The 25,069-nt window shown below is 37.7% G+C and overlaps 1 protein-coding gene across 4 annotated transcripts in view; it reads right to left on the minus strand.

Moving 5' to 3' along the window:
* Nucleotides 1-3,151: 3,151 nt before the first annotated feature.
* Nucleotides 3,152-25,069, minus strand: part of NRXN3 (neurexin 3) — a 1,615,508-nt gene continuing 1,593,590 nt past the window's right edge. Inside the window, exons 16-17 of one of the 4 annotated variants that reach the window (XM_069540412.1) lie at nt 6,189-6,546; nt 3,152-6,143 (exon numbers count right to left, since the gene is read on the minus strand). In XM_069540412.1, the coding sequence (XP_069396513.1) occupies nt 5,621-6,143; nt 6,189-6,546 (881 nt within the window). In that variant the 3' untranslated portion in view covers nt 3,152-5,620. Of the gene's footprint in view, nt 6,547-25,069 lie in introns of all 4 variants that reach the window. The other 3 variants (XM_060004108.1, XM_060004110.1, XM_060004111.1) reach the window with 3 other exon arrangements.

The raw sequence follows: 25,069 nt of genomic DNA on the forward strand, positions 1-25,069 counted from the left end.
GTCACCTCCTCTGTGAAACCTTACCATAAGTTATTTCTTCTGAACACCCAAAGAGCTTAGTTTGCACTTGAACTTTGACAGCTTGATTGTGCAACCCTTAGTAGATTATAATAGTAGATTATAAACTCATTAACCCTCTCAATTTAAGACATAGTAATCATTTAATAATGCCTAATAAATACATTAATCATCAAACTAATCTCAAACAGTATCAGGATTTCAACTGGGACAAATACAGCTAGGGATATTTTGGGAGAAAAATCAAACTTCAACTTGAATATGGGGGAAGAGAACCTGGGCCTATATGGATCTATACAAGAGTTAAAAAGGCTTAAAATTCCCATTTCCATTTTCTGCTTTCATTGAAACAAAGTGACAATAGCCAATAGTAGATTGGCAGGCACATGAGTGTTCAGTAAATGTTGGTTGAATTATCAAATGAGTAAATGCTTAAAGTGGTTCTCGGATTACACATTAAATAGTGACACTTAGAAAGTCTTTGGAGGGAAAGCTAATACAGAATTTTGAAGGTGTGTCTAAGGCAATAATAACTATGATTTGGGAAGCATGGAAGACTGTCCTTTGAGGTAAATAATAGTTTATCATTTGAAACTTTCTATGGCCTCTATACTGAAGGAGTTGATTGAGGTAAAGAGCTTTACAGGGGTAGGCACATTTCTGGTGGAAAACTCAAGGAGAACTCAAAGAATCAATAAATCGGTGTGATTTCAACTGTAAGAGGAATAAAAACAATTATGATGTTAGGTTACAGAAGTCATATGATTGTTCTGGGGCTCTCCTATATGTATCTTCTGTAGACGTTAAGAAAGAATTTTGTATTACTTTTCTTCTAGGATAATAACAGATGATTAATAAGACAATTTAGGCATCACTGTTTGAGGGCTATTGGCCAGCCACTGCGCTTATAACCAGGCACTTGTATACACATTAGCTCATTTAATTATAGAATAGCACTAAGAGGAGGCGATATCATTCCAGTTTCATGGATGAAGTTAGAGTCACTGCACACTTTACTCAAGGTTTCACAGATGGTAAAGGACAGACCCAGGATTCAGAGCCAAGATTTGAACTAAGCTTTTCTGATTCCAAAGCCTGTGGCCAAAGTTAAACACACTGGAAAGGGACGGTACCGTCTCAATACTCCCTCATGGAGATAATAAATTATTTCTGCTCATGGACATTAACCAAAGTATCTGAGCACATGCACTTAGATCCTGATGAATCTACCACATTAACCATCGTCTCAGAATTTCTCTGGAAGTTGAACATTTTCTGAAATTTGTACCTTCTTTACTTACCCTAACTTTTGGTCACTTGCTTAAAATATGCTGCCAGACAGATTCATGCTACCAGTTGTCAATGACACATGTTTACGAGTTGCAGTCATGCCCTCAATCAAAGTATATGCTTAGAAAATACTAGTTTTTATCAATTATCAATGGATAAATTGATTTACTATCAATTAGCTAGTAAACCCAAGTCATGACTTGGCAACATTCCTTGAACAATTACTAAACAAATCTTTTTATTATAGAATTTATTGTAGAATTTGCAATTCTAGAAGGCAGCTATCGTAAATGACTAGTACAGAACTCAAGTGATGGAGACTAACCTTGTTGAGCCCCTACTCTGTAACAATCACAAAACACATTATTTCAATTTTTTTTACCCAAACTATATTGTGAGGCAAGGTCACTGAGGTGTCACATTTTTCAGATGAGGAAGTCAAATCTCAGAGACATAGTGAAATTGCCCATACACAGTGAATAGTCCAGCTGGGGTTCCAACTCAGCTGTGTCTGGCCTCAGTGCCTGTACCCTTTTCACGACATCCCACTTACCTCCAGGTCAGCAAGGCCTGACTTTTTTTTTTTTTTTTCCGGTAAGCGGGCCTTTCACTGTTGTGGCCTCTCCCGTTGCGGAGCACAGGCTCCAGACGCGCAGGCTCAGCGGCCATGGCTCACGGGCCCAGCCGCTCCGCGGCATGTGGGATCTTCCCGGACCGGGGCACGAACCCGTGTCCCCTGCATCGGCAGGCGGACTCTCAACCACTGCGCCACCAGGGAAGCCCCCCTGACTTTCAACATGATTAGAAATGTACTAGCCAAGTTGTCCTTAAGCTCGTCATGTCTTCCTCATCTTTAAGATGAGGAAAATGCTATCTACCACTCAGGGATTAAACCGACTACATAAACCAAAACACTTAACATAGCATCTGGCATATCATAGGCATTGATAAATGATTGCTTCATGTAAATTATCTGAGGCAGGAATCAAAAAGGGAACTTTCCATAGTTTGACATCATTGAGGCTTATTTTTTTTCCATTTCCATGACAGTTAATAGCATAACCATTCCACCAGTGAAATCTGAAGGAACAGGGTTAATTATATTTGCTTTTAATTCTAACTCTTCAAAAATTGGTAACCAATATATGGCTAGAGTACAGGTGTTCAGTTAACCCACATTTCTAGATCATGGTGAAAAATGCAGAGTATCATGATGGATTATCCAGTTGGCAAAGCAAGCATGTGCTTAAGGAACCAGCATATCGAGGACACCTGAGATAGGAGAAAGGTTCCAGCTATAATGAATGCTAGCAGAATTCTGTAATCTGAAAATCTAGAAAGAAGCTTTTAAAATTTGAGCACTCATTTAAATTTTGACTTTGGATTTAGTACTTTTCTAACAAATTTCAATATGGCGGGAGGCTTGGAAGGAATGCCTTTAAAGCTTTGCAGTGTTTCAAACATGAACAGGGTTCTGTAAGGTTGTTAACTTACAGCAAATACTTAAACGTTGCCAAACATTTAAAAAAAATAGTATCTAACAATATTTTTTCCAGAATACAATGCTTCTGTCATCTTACCTGTTCAGAAAAGTGTTTGCTCCCGGTTACTTTATCATAGCAGTCTAAATAATAATGCCTCAGTTGACAGACAATAATTGTTTAGCCCCCAAATATGTCACTTTTGATAAGCTTATATAAGTATCAGTCACTGGTTATAATATTTTATTTCACATGAACATGGTCCTAGATTACTTGGCTTTTAATTCGACATGACATATTTAGCCCCAGTACAAGGTCTTTTACCAAATGTTTGGAAAATAAAAATACATCATCATACAAGCTTTTGGGAAGAACATTTTATTGCTAAGCATATCCTTGAACTAAAATGCAAATGTGAAATAAAAGAGAAAAGGAAAAAGAAAAAGCAGTAACTTCACAACATCATAAAATAAATTCCTTAAGAGTCTGTTCATAAAACAACAGCAATATGATAGAAGCTCACGTACAGAATGCACATGTTCCCATAAAATTGTCCAAATAGAAACTTACACTAAAAGGAATATAATAAATGTATTTTTACTCAAATAAAAAATGTAAAGAAAGAAAGCAGGAAATCAGTTCACAAGACCTCAAGACTCCAAGAACAGCAATCTTTTACAGACATCGAGATATAATCAACTTCATATAGGTTGGGCCATTTAGGTTATCTAAATCGTGCTTTGATATCTCTTTATAATCCTGTCTTTTTCAATGACAACAAAATAATCCAAAACTCTTAACACATTGAAATATCAGGTAATGAAGAACACCTCTTTCCATACATATTAGTAAAGGCTACCATTGTTTAGATTGCGTTTGCCCCACGTCTTTAAGATACTTTTTCAAAGTCAAATATTCATGCAACTTACAAAAACCAGCAAGAGTAGATTTCTAAATCTAAACAGCTGATTGATTTTCATCTGTACAAAAGAAACTGTATGTATCTGACCCTCCAGAGAACACATTTCATTTTTGTGTGAATATTTGTCTTGCTTTGTCTCTTGCTTTTGGGATAGGTATGGCCACACAACAAGTTTATTGTTTTTCTGTACATCATTTCCTCTTTTCATAAAGAAAGACAACTGGAACATAAACCAAACAAACTGAAATAAACAAATAGAAAGGAAAGAACAGTTCTCAAAGCAGTATGTACACAGGTGGCTAAGGAATTATACCAGCAAAAATGTAATAAAATATGTAAACAAAATCTGAGAAGATTTTTTATTCTCTTTGACACAGTTAACTGTGACAAAATTAAACTCACACTTCACATTTTAAGGTTTACTTTTTTGTCGTTTTGTTATTTTCTTTTAAAACAACATTCTCATTCCACTTCAAGATTTTAACAGTTTTCCTGTTTCAGTCATCCCATCAAACATACCATGATAAATATATCTGTATATATATTTATTTATATATATTATACTATTAAATTCCATTTTTTGTGTGTCACAGCAGCTTTATTCATTTATTATTTTTAGAAAAGATGGGTGAAGGGAGACGTGAGCAAATGGAAGGATAGAGTTATCCATAAATGTCAGGCTGCAAAATTAAATCACTAGGAAAAACATTATCATGTTGGGGGCGGGGAAAGAACTATGAATTCTGCACTCCGTCATGCCATGTTTGGCTTGTGTGACCTTTTGTGGTTCCATCACAAGTTGAACTCACCTATTGTCTGTTTTGATTCTTTAACAGACTTCTTGTATTGTCTTTTCTTTTATATTTGCATGCATTTCGATCAGTCACAGATCCAGCCCACCCCCGTTCCCCTTCCCTAGGAAAGGCTCTGTTTTAGAGGAGAAAGGGGCTTTCTCCTTTACCACAATTTGGCTGGGCTCATGGACAGGAACAATATTGTTAAGTAAAGCCAATAGCTCTGATAAAACCAGCCCTAACCCCATCTGTTCAGGGTTTGGGTGGCAAATTCTGGAATTCGATCCTGAGGAACCAGCTTTTCAAATCAATATTATCATCCATCCCATGATTTTGCTATGTGTTCAGCAAAGCATCGCATAGGAAATAGACAACAGATTCTAGAAACGCCACAACCTGATATGTAGAGTGGACACCATGGTAGCTTTTGAGTTCATATGGCAATAGTCTCTCTTCTGTTTTCTGAGATTTTTTTTTTTCTTCTTCTTAACTTATGTCCAGTTAGTCTCAAAAATTAAACAAATACCCAAAAGCCATTTTTTCCCCTCAGATCTTGAAAAGTTACGCACACACTGGCCAGACCCAGATAAGGGTGGGTTTTTTTTTGTTTCTGTTTTTGTTTTTAACTTTTTCTTTTCTTTTTTTTTTTTTGTTTTCGTTTTTTACATAATTAAACCAAAAAAAAAAAACATTATTACAGTCAAGCTTCACAAACATTATTACAGACTCACTTGGAGTTATGGAACAAGTAAGCCATGAAGTCTTCTACCTTGGATGAAAGGTCCTAAAGAGAAGGAAGCTTCCAAGTCCACGAAAGTGGGGGGGAGCCATCTGCTCGCTCCAAAGGGCAGAGTGTGTGCTTTACGACACAGCAGGGCAGAAAGAACTGTCTCCGAGCAGTGACTGAATCAAAGCAGCCATGGCTGAATCTTATAGGTAGGTACATCTTTGTGTGTGTTCTTTTAAAAATGATTTTCCCCACCATAGTCATGGTATACCCCATCTCATAGTTAGAACAGTTCTGACATCTGTGAAATCTCATTTTCCAAGTATTTATATATTTATATAGAAATAATCCTGTGTTTTAAATTCGCGTAGCGTTAGCGGTGTCGTGTTTACACATAATACTCTTTGTCCTTGTTTTTCTGTTTCTTGTGGCCGCTCTTCGAGCTCTGCTGCTTCTCCTTGAGGAGCGTGCCATTGCTCTGCGCCGAGTTGCTGATGTAGTTCCGCGTCTCGTCCACTTGATAGGACCCCTCGTCCCTGTTCCTGTACTTGTACATGGCATACAGGAGGATCAAGATGCAGAGGGCGGCAGCAGCCACAATGCCGACGACCATCCCTGTTGTACTGCTCGACTCCCGGATCACCTCTGAGGCCCCCGGAACCCGTCTGACTCCCGGCTCCGTGGGGTTTGCTGTGGGCACATTACGGAACATGGGGGAAGTAATTAGTGGGCTCTTCAGTTTGGTGCTGTCTAGCTCATAGGCAGTGGGCAACGGAAGCAAGACTATATCAGGCTGGGGTTTGAGATCACGGTTATTCATTTTGCCAGCTGGCAATTTGGGCACCATCCCAGACGAGGAGGAAGCTGTGAAGCGGATCAGCTCAGGGGACAAAGATGTGGTAGTAGTCCTACTAGTTTCGGAGACTTTGTTAGGTCTAAAGTCCTTGGATTCCCACTTGGGCGCATGTGCTTTGTAGCCACCTTCGAAGATTGAAGTGGAAAGACTCTTATCTGTTACCAAGGAGAAGGTGGTGTAAAAATCTTCATCATCAGTAGGGGGCAGGTTAGAGTCAAAGGTTTCCCCTGAGCCATACCCAGATATCACCAAGCCATCATCATCACAACCATCGCTGCCTTGGTCCGACAAGCAAGGTAACCCCGCCTCAGAGGTCATGGACAGGGAATCTTTGGTGGTCTCAATAATGGTGAGGAGGGGGCGAAAGGTAGGGGGGAGTGTAATGGAAGGTGCACGAGTAGCAATAGGAGGGGTAGCTAAAGGGTCTTCTACAAGAAGAGGGATAACTAATTCACCTCCTGGGATTGAAAAGAAAAAGAAAAACAGAATTAGTATATTTGCAGAAAAACAATTCACAGCCACACTCAATGAATGTATGTATAGTTCATAGGTTACACCTCAGAAATTATAATAAAATGACTTGGATCCACATACGGACCCTCTCTACTTCTAGGCTGATTATTGGGCTATACTTCTAGCCCATTATATGCCTCTTGCCATCAAAACCTGAAATCCTTAGATTGGGGGCTTAGATTTTTTTTTTTTTGCGGTATGCGGCCCTCTCACTGTTGTGGCCTCTCCCGTTGCGGAGCACAGGCTCCGGACGCGCAGCCTCAGCGGTCATGGCTCACGGGCCCAGCTGCTCCGGGGGGCTTAGATTTTTAAAGATACTCTCAAGTAATTATTTAGATAGAATTCAAATAGGCTTTTTCCAGGATCTGCTTACGGGACAATGACCTTCACCTATACTGTTGCAAATACTGACCATGAAAATTGTGTGTGTGTGTGTGTGTGTGTGTGTGTGTGTGTGTGTGTACGTACATGCACATATGCATGTGATTAATCTGTGAGCCATAGCATTTCCTTATTTTTTTCTTGGGTTTCTACTTATTTGCTCCCATTAGGATGAGAATGACATATTTTCCATGTCACTGACATCAAGATTAAGGAATATAAAAGAGCTCATCTTTAGTATTTTAAGTTACTACCTTTTATTTCACATTTATCACGTGCAGTCTTCATTTACTATATGCTAAGTAAGGGAAACTTACAGTAGGTTGAAAATGTTCATCTAACAAGCCCATCTTGATTATGCTTTTCCAGAAATTCCCCTGACTATAAAACAACAACTTGTTTTGCATTGGTCTAGTATTATATTTATATATTGCTTTTATGCTATATGTAATATATACTGAGCAGACACTAGATTTTAAGAATACCCAGCCCACATATCCATGACTTACTGGAAATTTACTTTTAGATTCAGAAATGTAGAGATAGCAAAGTAGTTTTTAAAATCAGTGATTCCTTTTTCCAATTTGGATTCCTTTTATTTCTTAGAATGGCAGATATTTCTCGGTTTACCCACAGACCCTAGTTATTGCACTTATAAACATATGAGGACTAGGTCAGGAAAGGAAGTTCAGAATAGTTCACTAAATCATAGTGCCCTGCAAATTATGGTCACCACAAATATTCTGTGGTGGGTGTTACTCACCTAATTGTAGGGCCAAGCTTATTATTCATGTATGTAAGCAAGATAATAAGTCTTCAGTCTCTCCTGTGTTTCTTTACAGTGTTATTTTCAAACAGAGAAAGAATCAAGAAGTCACAGTTCATGTCTCTTCATTAAATTTATTTTAAAAATTATTCCAACTATTGTTTTTAAAAATCCTCTAGCAGGGATGGCATGATATGTCCCTGACCCAGTTAGTCAGACAGTTGAGATGATAATACGATATTAGGGTTGAAGTCTTCTTTCTGACCTGCTGCATCTAAACTGTCCAGGTTTCAGGTGTGCTAAGAAAAAGCCTCCTGAAAAGAAAGCTACTGCACACCTTCAGAGCACCAGAGAAGAACTGCTTGCACCACATCGGAAGCTTTTATTCTCTGCAGAGAGAAACTGAGTTGGGGAGCGTGGCAACGATGTACGTAATGTGTATCTTAAGGAAGGGGAAGGGACAAGAGAGCACAGTACAGTCATCCCCGGCCTACCTGATGATGTTAGCACATGTGGGGAAATAAAACAAGAATCTTTCTGAGACTCTCAAGATGATATTTTAGTCTGTGCTTTAAGCCCCAAGCTTCTCTTCTAGTGCTCAGAGTTTGAAACTATTGAGCAAACCGGTTTTTGCAGATTTGACAAAGCTTCAGACTTGCTTTCCTGGACAAGCATGCCTATTTTTTTTACATTGTGAAGATATGTAATTCATATATCTTGCAACTTAGTTAATGCATAATTTACATACTTTTGCTAATTTTTATAAATGGGATTTGGAACACAGGTCCCTAAAGGTAAGCCAGTCCTAAAACTAACCCTGAGTTACCTTTTCTTCTTATTCTTCCGGTAGGGAGGCCCTGAGTGTTATATTTAAGATGATATGTGGAAGAAGGCAGTGTCTGAGTAAGAAAAGAGCAGTGAGGAGAGAGGAGTGAAGCCTCATGCAGTCTGTTAAAGGTTCCCTAGCGATCGCTCAGGGATGATTTTACTTCCCTTTAGAGAACAAGACAGGGTTTTTGTACCCATCTCACCTAGAATGGGTGTTCTTTTCTGGAACAAATACCGAGAGTCATTTGCTTTTTAGGGCAAGGATAAAAATCAACCCATTGTTTATTAAGTGGAGAGTAAACTGGGATAAAGGACAAGGAATGACGGATTTGTTGGGAGGCAAAGTCCTGAAACAAATAATTAAATATAAAGGCAAATGGTTAAGTAGGATGCTAGTGTCCCTTTAAGTGAGATTAATATCACTGTCTTCATGATTACAGAGTGGCATTCATTTGCAATTTTAGTCTACCATCTATGACACCCAACTGGAGTCTTACATTTGCCTTTTTTTTTTACACCCTTGTCTTTTTAATCCCAGCTAAAGCTTCCACTGTGTCTTGTTGTTAAAACTCTACAAAATCTACAAACTGCTCATTCTGCAGTTGAATCACTTCCACTTTCCTTTGCTATTCGCTTCTCATTCAACACCCTAATGTGAGTATCTCTCTTGGAGCAGAAAAAAAAAAAAAGTGAAAATCATCCTTTTGATAAGGGGATGAAAAGAGGGTCTTGAAGCTCACTAATTTACAAAGAGCTTCTAAAAGGTTGGTGAGCCTTTAAGTGAAATGGTAAGAGCTTATTTCCAAACTAAAATGATAGGTATGCTGTTGCAGAGTTTAAATAACAGAATCTGTTAAAACTGCTAATCTTCAATTTCTTTGTCATTTTGTTATTAATCCTAGTAGCAGTGATAAAAATGATAAATGATGCCCCTGTCAGGGACATTCAAATCCTGGTAGTATTTAATCAATGAAATCATAGGAACTTTCATAGCTCCCCTCTCCTGGCATCTCAAGGAATTGGAAAAATGTCTTTAATTTAAAAGGGAGTCCACTGGGATGTAGGAGTTGGTATTACAAAGGGGAATTAAAGTGAAAGTAGGGGGAAATTTTTGGGTAACTATAAACGTGGAAGATGCCTGGGACAAGTATGTGAGTTGGGGTGTATAGTCCATTTTGATATCAAATTCCATAGTTAAGATTTAAGATGATTCTAGTGTCCTAGGAGGTCCAAGGGCACACATCATTTGAGGTAAGGAGGTGAAGGATGTGTTTCTCCCACCATTAGATCCTTACTAGAAATGACTTAGATTGCAGAAGGCTATTTAAGATTTCATGTTTATTTGTATTAATCTAAAGTGAATTTCCTCAGAAATGTTGGAGCAGCTGATAATTTTTTTTTCACTGCCCGAAGACCGTGAAATCAGTGATCTACCAGATGTCTATGCTTATGAAAGTATTCATAGAAGCAACAAGCTTAAAGTCATAAGGGGTTGCAGGCAGAGTAATACAAAACCTGTAATCCATCACAACTCTAATTTCCTATTCCATCCCCAGAATTCTTCTTTGGTTTGGAATAAGAACTATCCATATTCCTTAAAGTTAGCATTTTAAATCAGGAATATATACCCTTTTTTGACAGGGTTGTGCTTTTCTTTAAACCAGAGAGATCACTAGGGATATAAAAGGTCTATTTTAGCCCTGAAGGCTGCCCTGCTTTTTTGTTTTATGAGTGTATTTATAGATATATAATTCATGTGTCTAGGGCTGATATTCAGCAAAAGGGGCTCTCTGCCATCCAAAAAGACAGTATATTAAAAATTTAATAGAACTCTTCTGAACTGTGAGAATGCTGTAGGTGATGGTGGTGTAGTGGGTCATATGAAAAAGCAAGAAAAGCAGCACAAAGTTTCAATATGGCTCCAACCTTTGCCTCTCTGGAGATATCTGAGTGGAGGAAGTCACAAAAATACGAAAAACAATGACACTGAAGAGTGAGACTCTGGGAGAGGACACCGTGCTCCGATTCCTCGAATTTCTTTTATCTATATTTAGGTTCTTTACCTCATCTCTTATTTGCATTTTTCTCATTCTCTGCTGGGAAACTAACATACAATGGGGAGAAATCATCTTTTTACCCACAAAATTAGTTATTGAATGATATTCGTTTAGTTATTTGGTGCCACGGAAGTGTGTACTTGCAACACATCAATATCTGGAAGCTTGGAACCATGAAATTGTTCTGCATCCGGCCTCAGAAAAAATAGTCACAGACAGGCACGGCCAGTCCCTGGGGAGAAGACAGCAGAAAAACTCAAGTATCTCAAAGGGGCTTAACTTTTTAAGAGCATTTTAATGAGATGAAAATCTCCAGGTAGGACATTTTCCCCTAGTTTATCTGAAATGGGTTTGAGTCTGAAAGGCTACAGATTCTATTTTTTCAATATACACCCAGGTAAGATGAGCTATAGTCCCTTGATGTCATTATACATTGTAAAAGAAGGAATGTCTAGTGGAGTTTTTCATCTGCCTATTGGTTAAAAGCTTTGCCTCTGAAGTCACTCAGAGGCAGGTTAGCATCACAGTTCTGTGGCTTACTAGCCACGAGTTGGTCAAGTTTATTAAAATCTCTGTACAATGGGAATAATAACACAGCCTATCTCAAGCCACCAATGTGAATAAGAATAATGCATGTTAATGTTAATTATAATGCATGTTAAGTATTTAGCACAGAAACTGCTACTCCAAAATTCTAGTTTCTAGTATCATTTCTACTAATATTTTGGGCCTATAAACACTGAAATCATTGATGACTTTTTTCTGACCTTTTTTTATGTAGTAGTCGTATGCTGAGGTATAATAATATAGGATCTAGATTGTTAAGGCTATTTTAAATGCAGAGTTTGAAGAATGATTTATAATAAGCCCAAGAGCTTGCATTTAAAATAAATGATAAGCCTTATATCAAATGGACTTATGGGTAGCATCATCAACACAAATAAAAGCTTTCAATTCAATTAGCTACAATAGTCCATTTAGGAGATTCTTAGTTTTAAACCTAAAATATCATCCAACATGTCAAACAATACAAAATCATATAAACTGAGGCAGATAAAGTGCATTCATTGAAGCTGCTGGGCTGGAAACATATCCCTTATCCACTCTTCAGTTTGACATTTCTTTAACAGTAATACTAATACCTAAAACTAAAGTGAAGCAAGTAATCTCTTTATTTAAAAATTATACAGCACTTCTTGCTGATCTTTTGTTTCCTGAAGTGATAAGGCAACACTGACCAAATACCTTTAAGGTCAAGGAGTGTTCTCACCGTAGAGTCATACAAAATGGCAATACCTACCTGAGATGTTTCCTAAATAAAACTTTAGATGTGAAAATCATCATGTTTCTTGTGGGTAGAATCTTAGGATCCTTTTAAAGCTTACCAGTTTAAATCCTTGAGAGAAATGGCAAATATTAATAGAAATGGAAGAGGAAAAAGAGAAAGAGAGAGAGAGATTTGGGTGCCTACTGTGTGCGAGTGTGCTTTCACCAGTAGTTAGTTTTATACTTTGGAAGGCATCATTATCATAGGACAATACTCTAAACTCTGGGGTGCTTTCTCTATTCTCAGTAGAAGTGATTTTGTAGTAGTGATGGTGATAGTTTAATCCTGGATAACCAAACTCTACCATAGTCACTTGAGAGTACCTTATTTCCCCTTTGCTGAAGGAAAATAAAATAAAGGACTGATTTCCCCAAATGCTTTCTAAGGAGTTAAATTAGGATGTATTACCACTGATAACGTTTGCAGTTAACTCAACTAACTTTCTTCTGGAGTACAGGCCTCCTGTAGGTTGTATCCAATTTCATATCCCACTGTAGAGCCTACCATTGCTTTCAAGGCTTTAAAAGTTGGTTCAGGCAAAGAGGCCGGCTTCCTTTGGATGGTAAGAACAATTTACCCACACCCTTCTACCAAGAGTAGAATTCACATTGATCATTAGAAGCAATTCAGCACAAAATATAACAGTGAAAATTAAGCAAATAGACACAAATGAAATAAAATGTTTAATGTTGTCTTCAAAATCACATAGTAGAAAAAAAAATCAACTTCAGGTTCAAAGTAAACTAGAGGGAAAGAGAGCAAATAACATCAACAAGGCATTCACAACATAAGGACAGAAAAGAAAAGTAAAAGCAAATAAAAAATAGAGGCTGTTTTAGGAAAAATAAAGAAATCATTTCCATATAGACAAAATAATTTAACTTAAAAAAAGCATATTGTATTAATTTATAGTCAACTTACATCAACAAATTGCCCGCATGTTTTTTGGCATGAAAGAAAAATTTACAAAAGAAAGTTGTGTAAGAATGCTCTTGGACAAATAGAATTGCCACATTCTTGTAACTTGCTTTTTTGTTGTCATTTCTTTAAAAACTTTTGAGCAAAATGTCTAATTTTTCAAATATAATAATTTACAACAGAGGATGATACAGGGAGGCAACAACACATACATCCACACCACATAACATGAAAAGAAAAAAAAATCTGCACTTTAACAAATTTCTTACTTTGAGGGGCTTGGGAGGGCATCAGTTTTGAATCTGAAATTATTCTGATTGCAATGATTTAAAAAAAAAATTTTAAAAACCTGTTTAATTTTATAATTTGCCTTTAAAAAAATCTCGAGCGTTTTGAATGAATTTCTGCATTATTATAGGTTCTCAGATATATATTTAATTTTATTTTTTTTTGTCTTTTTGACAAGTTTTAGACTTTCTTTAATTGAAGGGGATGGATGACAGCACATAAGTTTGAACAATGCTGAAGAAAGGAGGGGTATGGGAAGGAAAGATGCAGAAAGGGTAGGGTCATATCTATGAGTGTACTACACAAGAGATGAAGATGATGGGAGTAAATGTGTAAGTGAGTCGCCATGTCCATGTAAGGGCGGCACGGAGTGATCTAGCTGCATTAGAGCTTCTGGCTGTAAGGAAGGGATGGGCAATATACAAAAACAAATGAGCCTACACATGCCCATCTACAGAAATAAAGAACAGAACTCTAACACTGACAATCTCACACGCCCTAAGCTGCAACTACTTCAACATGCAATTACTCCAAAAATCATTACAGTTTCATTAAAGATTTTTAAATAATAAAAACAGTTAAACTTTTGTCCCTACTAAAAGTAGCCAAAATACATAAAATAATAATAGTAATACTTATAATAATGATCAAAAGGTTAAAAGCAAAAACAAGGAGACTAGATTTATGCATTCAAGTTGAACAACTTCATCGGCAGGCACACAGCCCCATCTAGAGTTAGGGGAGGGGGTGGAGAGCTTCAAATCGAAAGACAAAGCTGTATAGGGAGCCCACTGGCTGGCTCATTCATGACTTCCTTATATAGAAAGGGTACTTTCTGAATGACATCACCTGTCTTCCCCATGCCACCCATGGTGCAAGTGATTCTAGTGAGACTGGGTTTATTAGAAAGATGTGGATGTGGGGATTCTGCAGCTGAAGTTGTTCCACATTTAAAGAGGGAGTGGGGAAAAGTTGCAGAAAACAATTCATAACTTTTTTTTGTCATAGTTTTGGATAAAACCAAATCTAAAGATAAAGATCTAGCAATTAAAAAGAAACACACTGATATATATACAGATAGATATATATAATACAAAAAGCACTTAATTCCCAAACAAGAAGGGAGCAAAGAACGAAAAATAATTTAAAGAAAAGAGCATTTCATACACTTTCAGAGATGAACAACCAGATGCACACGCTGAGGAGGCACAGACAGAGCAGTCAGGGGACACTTTTTTTGTTGTTTTGTATTTTCTGACTTATTGATTCCCCTTTTGCTGGCAGCCAACATTAAAAACAAATTTTGCATTTTCTTTAAAAAGAAATTTTGCATTTTCTTTAAAAATGTTTTTTTTTTTTTGGTTTTGCTTCTCAAAAACAAATAAAAAGGGCGTGCAGTCTGGATGTACGTCATAAGTAGACATTTGAGAGAGAAGAAAGAGGCTCAGACTGACAAATGGGTAATTGTCTATTATCCTTTAACTGCAGGAATGTTAACCAAGTTAATACATGCTTAAAGTAAGTTGCATTTAGGGAAAATAGGAAAACAGACCAGCAAGTTAGGGTTGGGAAGAGGTCAGCAAGACAAAACCAATTTGAGAGTAGGAGAATGGTACTGGATTTAGTTTCATGCCTTTCCAGTAGGGGCAAAGGTCATCCCAAGGCCTTTTGCCAATTACATTCTTATAAGCATGTGCATGTATATGTGTACGTGTGTTGGGCTTGAAGTGGAGACTGTAGTGGCAGGAATTGAGGTACAAATACACATGAGTTCATGGGTTCTGCTCTAGGAAACTTAGCCCATATTCATTCATAGCCTCAGAAGGTAAATTTTGTAAGACATAGAGGGGTTATAATTAATACTGCTCCATATACATGTTCTTGGGCTTGGCCAAATTGACAGGGTACATGGGTGACAACTGTGGTAATTAAATGTACCTGATAAATGGACAGCTTTTTTTAGGTAATAGAGGCAAAACCCCCTCCACTCCTCCACTCTCAAGAGCATAGTGGCATAGCATCAGTAAACTAACTACAGGATAGTCAGGAAATGAGTGCGGCTTATTTGAAGGACATTGGGGGAAACGGCCAGTCTTTTAGAGACCATTTGGGAAACAAAATGCTCGATTAAACCTTGAGAAAAGGAAAAAAGAGACAAACTGTGTTTGTGTGTGTGAAGATACTGTGGAAGGAACATGGGGAAGGAGGCTTTAGAAGTGTCCTCAGCCTCTACTGGAAGAGATCACAAGAAGTACATGAAATATTTTATCCCCGTGAGAACATTAATGTTCAACCAAGGACTGGGAAACCCAGGTAGGCGAACCACAAAGGTAAGACACTTGAGAGCCCCTGGTTCTGAGCCAATTCCAACCACTTCTAAGAAACTTTGGAGCTGACTTTGACAAACAGAATAAATTGTGAGGATGAGTCAGACTTTTGTCCCTTATGGGATGCCCCTTTTATTATTTTGTTTTAAAATAATTATAGTAATGTGTCCCCATGGGTCAGTCCGTACCAAGATTTTTAGTCTCTGGTTTTATAATGTTAATCATTATTCTAGGAACTTCACAAAGGGCAGCTGGGAGGTTTTAGGAGGAGGAAAAAAATCCCAACAATACAGGAAAAGAAAAACCCTTGTTGCCATTTAGTTAATTTTTTTGAATAACTATACTTTTAACATTGAATTTTATTGTATGAGGAGACCCTATCAATGTACAGATTGCCTCACACGGCATCAAATTACTTCTGTAGGACACAGTGAGTTTTAATAACATTCACATGGGCTATTTTTTGTTTCATAGGCATTTTTTTTAAAGTAGGAACCATAAGTGGTCTAAGTGTGACACTTATAAAGAATAAGATATGTCTCGTGTCTACATAACTCCTGGAAAATAAGAGGTGTTTTGAGGAAGATACATCAGCAATTTGAGTCTCCTAAGGTTTCTGCTGAGTAATTTACCTATATCAAAATTGCCTGTCTTAAAACTCATACAAGTAGGACACCACTTACTTGCTGGAAATCACTGGCTAAACAAGTGAACATACCAAAATTTATGGTTGTCACTTTGCAAATAAAATATGTATTTTTTAAATCCATGGAAGCCACAGTTTCAAATGAAGCGAACACAACACTATATCAGTGCCTACACATTTTTATAAGTCGACCATCAGTTAATATACACAAAGCTCATTTGATTTCTAATATAAGATAGAAAATAATATTGCCAGTAGCTCATAATCAGGTCACAACTTCATTTTCATCTTTCATTACATATCTACACTAGGTTTTTATTACCAATAACTGCACGGTTCTGTATCTATGCCTCTACTGAGTGTTAAGAATGCTTTGGGGTTGTATTTGCCATTGAGAACAAATAATACAATAATTTGACTTGAAACAGCATATTTTGATGGGACCATTTTTATCCCACCATGTCCAAATAACCCTGTCTAAATGCAAAATCAGACTATTAAGAACATCAAATGCAATAAGATGGAATTACTCAGAATGCATCTTGGAAAGTGCACTCGTTTCAAAGAAATATGTTTCTAAACTGCTTGGGGTTATGCCTGAGAAGCTGGAAGAATACTCAAGGAACTCAAGGTGCAAACCCACCTCTCTGGGAGAGTGAGCCCGGCTTGATAAGGACATTGTCTTCAGTGTGCACAGGTGAGGTTCAAGAGGAAGGTCCAAATGAATTATTTTGCATAACATTAAATATTTTAAATTTGTCATTGAAAGTACTGGAAAGAGGAAGGAAGAGGCAACCTTCTTGGGAATCAGAGTACAACACCAGGGAAAGACTTAAAAAATTGTAATCAGGGAAGGCTAAAAAGGAGTCTGGAGAACAAATACTTAATGAGAATTTTCACGATTTTTGCATCAGGTATATGAGATTAATCTCTTCATCATCTGTCCCTCCTATGAAATACACAAAATCCTTTCCATTGATTGATATGTTATGCGTCTGTGGGATGAAGGGAGGGATTCTTCTGAGAGAATCAATGGCTCAGTTCTGAATCATGGTTTGGCTTAGAGAGAAACCAGAGACACTATGCCTGGATGTCAAATCCTAGTAATGTGAGGATGGCTGTCACTTGTGTTACAAAATGAGCCCTGAGTTTACCCTGACTTCTCACAACCTCTTCCTCAGATATGCGTGATGCTCAGAGAAAGAGTGAAGACTGCTTCAAACATGGTATTTGTCTCTAAATAAAAAATTTAACATTTTCTTTTTAATGCTGAACAAAAATGTCCCAAGTAAGTTCTTGTACTATCTGTTCCCAAACATTTTACAAACCTAATTACAGTAAATAGGGAGAAAGAGAAAAACTAAACCTCCAAGATGGAAAAGAGTACAGAACACCATCAAGCCCAATACTTAGAACTGTATTTCTGTATCAGTGATCTGCTTGCCCAATTGAGAGGAACTTTTCATACTTAAGAAGATTCATAAGAATGGATAAAACATTACAAAAGGTAGTATTGCATTTTCAAACCTGGTAGAATAGAATGTTTACACACGGAAGGACCTTACATTAATGACTTCTTTCCCTATGTATTTACGAAACCCTTAACTTGTATCTGTAATTCTGTCCCCAAATCTCCATTCCTTTTTGTGAACCTACTGCGTCCTGTACAGATTATTACTGGCTCCAACACTCCACTGCACTTAATTTGTTTTCTTCTCAGTTTCAGCTACACTCAGAACTTTAGGAAAGAATAGCGTCTTTTTATCTTTATTTTTCCTACCAACCAGAATACTAATAATCACTCAAACATTTATTGAATGAACTAATGAATGAATAAATTAATTAATATCATTAATTGCTTTTTTTTTAACCCCACACTAGCTTAGAGCTTCCATAAAAGCATTAAAATCTTACATCACCAAAGTGGCTCACCTTGTACCTGAAATCTAGTACATGGGATAGAAACTTCAGAGTCTGGAGACCTAAGTTCCAGTCTTGGTTGTACCACCTACTATGCTAGCTTGTTAGGACATTGAAAAAGTCAGTTCATCTCCCTGAGCTTGTCTTTTCATGTGTAATATGGTGATTATAATGGCTGGTCAATTAACCTACCTCAAAGGGTAAGTTTACACAACTGAGATTTTGAATCTGAAAGTGTTTATAAATTATAAAGAGCTCTTCAAATGTTTGTTACTATTTTCTTCAAAGCTGACCACAGCATCAGCTATGAGGGTTTCATATTCAGAGAAGGCTGACTCTCAGACAACTGAGATCAGGATGCTTGGAGCACCTGCTTCAGCACCAAACAAATAATAACCTCAGTCAAAAACCCGAACCCAAGTAGCCACTATTACTACCTCTCTTTAACCCCTGTTCCTACCCCTCCAATAGTGCTAAGTTCTTAAAGCTTGATTAGTTCATCTTTTTGTGGTGAATGTTTGTTATATATGTATGTAATTTTACAGTTACTTTGTTTCACTCTTCTGTGGGTTAGAGTTAAGCTCTGAAGAGGTCATATTGAGATATGTTTTCATAGGAGCCCATCCTCTCAAACCACATGACTTGAGACAAGTCACTCACTCCTCACCCCAACCCCTGGAGTCTCAGTTTGCTCATTTATAAAATCAGGACGACTCATCCTTCCAGCTCACCTATGTATGTAAATTTAAGTAAAATTACTTTGGAAACTATGAAATATCCAATTCAAATGCAAGAAGATGTTATTCGCTATATTCTATGAGTTCAGCATTACTTGGTGCTACTGAAGAGACCAAAGAGGATGGTGACAAGGGTGGAACTCTCATCAAATTCCCTTGGAAAACATATTCCAACAGGCATGAGAACTGTGGGGTAAGATGAGGATATGAGGGAATGGAGGGTCGAGGTAGTATTTTAGCTCTTTTCTGCCAAAAGAGTTAATACTGGTTAAGATGCACAAAAGGGAAAATTCCATTAAAAATTTTCCAGGAATTAATATTCTTATTTTCATTTGTTTTAATGGTAATCAGGTAGTAGTATAAGGAAGTCTTTCTTCACTCAGGATATTATAAACTCCTTGATGCACAAGCTGAATCTTTATAATTATCTTGTGTTTTTTAATCCATCTAATACAGAGCAGGGACACCACAGGTCTTCAGTACATATTTGTTGAATTGAACTACAAAAATAGAGCAGCTTGCAGCACTTGGATCTCTGCTTTGTGAAGTGGGTGGGATTCAAAAAAGTTATCCTTGTTGGCACTAATTTATTTAATCAAGAGTTATCTTCCTCGAATATCTTCATGAAGTAAAACAAAGAGAGCAGTGTAAATAGAGCTTAAAGCCACGAACTTAGGAACTGCTCTCCTTTTCTTAACCTTGCTTCTCTGTGGATTTTTAGGACCAATAAATGCATATGGCTCATTATTTGCAAACTATTAGGTCCTTATAATTCTATTAAAGTCCAAGATAGTAGGTAATATAAAAGATTTATTTTATCCATATAAATATGACCTGTGTGCCAGTCAGAAATGAAAGCTCTGTCTGAAATACTTTCTTCCTTTAGCTTGAATAGCCCAAGATTTTTCCAACTTTCCTCTTCCTGTTCTGACCCTTTATCTCTCCATTTCATGGCTGGTCCCAGGTATGGCCCTAGGCTGGATGATCCTATCCTGCCCCTTGGCTGTAAAGACCTGCCATCTATATGACTATGATTTGCAGTTCAAACCTCCTCTCAGATTCCAATTTCCCATATCCAACTGTCTACTCAACATTTCTACTTCAGTATCTAAGGGGCACCTTAAATTCAAAATGGCTAAAAGAGAACCTTGGACTTTGCTCTCCTCCTAAACTTGTACCTCTCCTAGGTTTCCCATCTTTTGGGTTTGACCCAGGTGTACAAGCCTCTAATTAGTCATGATATTTGAGCCCCTGCCCCAACTCAACTCCACATAGCCAGCGTACCAGGAAGTTCTGTGTACTCTACTTTGGAAACAAATTCCTCACGTTGACTTTCTCCCACTGCCATCACCCAAGTCCTAAAGTAAGCCACCATGATTCCTTGCCTGGACTCTGCAATAGCCTCCCAATCGATCTCCCCACCTCCACTTCTGGTTCCCTAAAATCCATTCTCCATAATGAAGTCAAAGTGATCTTTAAAAAGTACACTATATAAAACAGATCAAGTCACTGTCTTGCTTCAGATCCTCAAAGGTAGAATTCTCCAAACCCAAATTCTGTACTGTGACCCACTGTGAAAGTCCCCTGTGATCTGCTAGCTGCCTACCACTCCCATCTCATCTCCTACAGCTGCCCCTGACGATGTCTCAGACTTTGGCCATATTCTCTAGCTTCCCTTCCAAGAACACTCCTTTTCTTATTCTTTGCCTGGCTTGTTCCTTCTGACGGTTCAGGTCTCTCCTCCAATTTTACTCCTCAGAGAGGTCCTCCGTGACTTCCATAGTACACAACCTGCTCGCTAACCGATCGGCCCCTCATGATTCTCTGTGTAGTATTTACTAGCTGTTTCATGCCCATTTTATTTATGGAATATAAGCTCCATGAGAGCAGAGACTTTGTCTCATTCTCCACTGTACCTGAAGCAGTGCTGGACACTTGGTAAGAGCTCAGGAAATCACTGTTTAGTGAAGGAACAATGCCTCTAATAGCCTGAAAACACCTCGCAAAGGGAGGCCAGTCTACTTTTCTGTCTTGCAGACCTCCGTAGCTCCAAGCACGGTGCTATTCCCACGTGAGGTGTTGAGTAAATGGTTTGTAAACTAACTGTTGAAGCATTGCATCCTCTATTCTGTTTTACTTTCTTTTACTCTTCTCTAAACCAGATGGATTTCCCTGAATTCTAGCTAGCAGTTCCAATGCAAATTGGGCCTTCTCACCCACAGCTGGCTTAAAAAGCCTTCCGAAAAAAACACGTCACTATCTAACTCATTCTCCCTCTCATAAACTGGTGCTGGGATGTTTATTAAAAACTCAGGCTTTCCTTTGCAGTTGTGAAAGCTAAAGATAAAATAAACAGAAGAGTCAGGCCTACAGCTGCCAGACTTTGATGCATGTCTTCAGGCAATAGGAAGGAATGGACCAAACAAATTATCAGTGGGAGGACTGGTGATCAGGGTAGTGAAAATGTACTTGGTTATGTTTGCCTGTTGTGGCCCTACAGCCACTGACAGCAGAACCCAGCAGTAGTGGGACCTTTTTCCTGAATTCATACCATGACATGTTATGAATGTATTTTCAGAGTAATAAATTATTCAAGAAGGTTTATTTTGCTTCTGTTTTCCACAAAAGCTCATCTGTCATTATGACCAGAATTCTGATCATTTTATTTGTGCTGGTGTTATTTTGGCGGTAGCAGCTGGGCATTCTACCTGTTGCCTCCTCTCTGCAGGGCCCTTAAGTTCTCTACGCTGTCCACGAGAAATAGCTGAACTTGACGACATGTTACAATAAAATTCACCATATCTTGAAAACACTCTCTTTTCCCCTAAGATCCATCTTCATTGTAAGGAATGTACAGTGTTCATAAATCAGTAACACCAAGGCATTTTTATACTCAGTGGAAATTAGTACTATGCGAACAATATGAAAAGCTCGCTCAAGACTCATGCATTTGACATCAAGATGATGTACCATGATTGCATGGCTTTGACTGTGTCTGACCTGAGCCTCAAGCAGCTGATTTACCAGAGAAAAGAATACCACAGAGATGCCTGCATGTGCAAGACACATATCATGAGATTTATTTTTAATTTTTGTAAGCGGAACTACTGTAGATTAGAGAGAAGCTATGATAAATTCCCTAGTCATTCCAAAAACTCAATGCACATGAGGCTCTAGATTAGTAAAGATACATGCTTAGAGACAAATGCATATGATCAAATGGTTGACGCAGTGATCCCCCCAAATATGAGAAAAGAGAAAGAAAATATAAATTATAATTTTATGGTTAAAACACTAAATTAACCAGAAGCCTACTTCTAGAGGGACATGTTCTTAAGAGTTACTGAGAACCTATTCTCTGCCAGATGTTGTATTAAGCACCTTAAATATTTAATTTCACTTAATCATTTCAATTACATCTTACATTATCAGCAAACTTGGGCTGAAAGAAGTTAATTTGCTCAAAGTATACATCTAGGAAGTTGAATAGCCATGACTAAACTCAATCCTATATATTTTACATTAAACCACAATGCCACTGCAAACCAGGATGTTTTTAACTATTCAGTTCTCAGTGAGTATGGGAAATTAGAAACAAGCTAATCTTTAGGCACAACAACAATTTCCACAGGCGATCCCAGGATCTCCACAGATTTATTTCAAACTCTTATGCCCTTGAAATCATTATTGCACAATGAGATATTCAGAGGCTCTGAGGGTTTTTTTGGTACAATCTCAGGTCATTTAAGCCAGACCTACTAAATCAGTCTCTGCTGGGGTTAGTGGGGATGGGATGACAGGCAGTGTCTGAATATTTGCTTTTTTTTAAGTTCTCCAAAATCACGTTGAGCTCATAATCAAAAGACCTGGACTAAATCCAGGCTGTGATCTACTCTCTAGGACCTTGAATTAAGCCATAACTTCTCTTGTTAGTAAGATGGAGATAAACTTCACTGGATGTTGAATTAATAGAAGGAGATGCTAGCTATATCAGCACTTTATAAAATGCACATATATACATACACACACATATACATACTTTCAGAAATGTTATAAGAATAATAATTCTCTTACTGGCACATTGAAAGCTACTTAATAATTACTAATACATTAATTTTAGGAGCACACAATAAATGTTTTTGGATATTCCACCTAGTCGAAATGTAAGGTGGTGGATGCTTCAGTTATCTATGAAGTACCTATCAAAATAGTCTAAATGATTTGATTCCTTTGCTATTTTCCTGAGTTATCAAATTACAAATGCTCTCTGAATATCTCTGTCTCATACTGTTTCCTTTCATACTATATCCTAATCCATCATTGACTCCATGCAAAAATTTTTTAAAAGCACTATAAACCAACAGTTGGAGAATCTCATCACATTGTCCTTTTTTCATACCTTATTATTTTTATTCTGCATTGTAACCCCAAACTGGTAGGCTCCACTAATTATTCTAAAGTGTTAAGAAAAATGGCTTTCTCTGTACTCACCAAACAGGCACAGATGCTACTCTCAGTCTCAGGTCGGACAGAAGACAAAAGAATTAGCTTCTAACTATGTCCTTTCAGAACCATGGAGTCTACCATGTCTGCTAGAGTGACATGGTGTTAGGATGAGGACAAGACACTAGCCTGGCTTCAGATTAGGGTCACAAAGTGAGGAAGAGTTAGAGCCAGCTTTGAAAACAGAAGTGCCAACAGTCATCTGGTCACTTTTAATATCTCCTTGGCCAGACCACATCATCTTTTTTCAGCGTGGTCTCCAACATTATTTCTCCACAGTGATAATAAACAGATCCTGATATATTCCCTATGTTGTTTCAGATGAATATGTTACTTGATCTTTAAGTTTTCATACTACATATGATGACCATATGAGGTATCTATTAAAAAAGAAAAGATTTGAGAAACACTAAAGGTTTTATCTTTAGCAATGGTGCCATGTTTAATTAAGAATGTCAGAATGGTGAAACCCAGAAACCTACTTACCATCTCTATCTTTATGCAGAAGTTTAATGTGCTCACATGCAGTGACTCCATTAGAATATTTGCTCATTATTTCTGTTTCATAGTACTAATCTACAGTAATGTTTCCCCCAATGCTATTAGCCAAAAGGTCATATTTGTTTTTTCAAATGGATGGATACTACTGAAAGCTGAAACTTAAAATTCATAGAGTGCTAAGTATTATCTCTTCAAAATCATGTAACCTAGGGCTAGGCTTTTGGGGTCTCTCTTACTTGAAAACTGTTACATTTTTTATTACATATTATTTAGTTATTCAGTACAAAATATACTAGTCCTCCTGTAAACAACTCACTAGGAAAATCCTTATTATCTTGGACAGCAGGTAGAATTTTTTGATAGTGACAGGTCATCCCTACTCTCTCTTTTTTTAAGGAACAGATAGGCGAAGCCACTAAGCAAATCCAGGGCTGGAGCAGTATCATGAAAACTTAGACAAATTATTTTGTTCTTACCATATCAGTTTCATCTTTGGTTTTGTTTTGGCTCAACACAAATTCTCCTTGCAGATGAGGGTATCTTGTTTCCTTGAAAATATTATTCAGCCAGAAACAAGAGAAGATACTGTTGTGGTACCTGTACCTATCTGTCTCCTTGAATGTCAGGGCTCCTTCACTGTAGAGCTCCAGGGGATGCAGTTCCTATTGTAGTTCATGTAAAGAGTATCCCCTCGAGTTGAGCAATTCAAGGCCTGCCCAGCCTACGCAATAACCCCATGCAAGTTACCCCTGTGCTTATGAACGGCATTTGTAACTACTCTGAATAAGCCCTATTCTCCCTTTCAGTTCTGTTGAAGCCAGCCAGTATTTGGATAGGACGGTAGCACACAGTGGACGATTGTCCTTGGTCACTGCTACTTAAAGTTGTGAGCAGTGTTGACCAGATAGGTAAGGACAGTGAGAGAAGAGGTACAGGAATGTGGCCATAGCACATAATAAGGACCCAATAAATAATTATTGAAAAATAAAAAGTGATTTCCCTGTGGACCTGGCTAATGGGCACAAATCGAGACAGAAAGCTACCGCATTCTGAGTGTCTGTGCATTTTATCTTCTAGAGAGCCTTCGTATTTGAAGAGATCTGTTTAACCTACAGTCCTTAAGACTTATTTCTTTAGACAGAAAGAATCTAAAAGCAAGGACTCAACTACCTAGAAGTCTCTGGAGAATAACTCTCTCTGATACTTTTACAGAAAGTAACACAAAAAGAACAATTAATGGTAAAAAGAATAACTTTGTACAGTAGTGGC

The sequence above is a fragment of the Delphinus delphis genome, chromosome 2, assembly GCF_949987515.2.
Source record: "Delphinus delphis chromosome 2, mDelDel1.2, whole genome shotgun sequence".
Classification (NCBI taxonomy): Eukaryota; Metazoa; Chordata; class Mammalia; order Artiodactyla; family Delphinidae; genus Delphinus; species Delphinus delphis.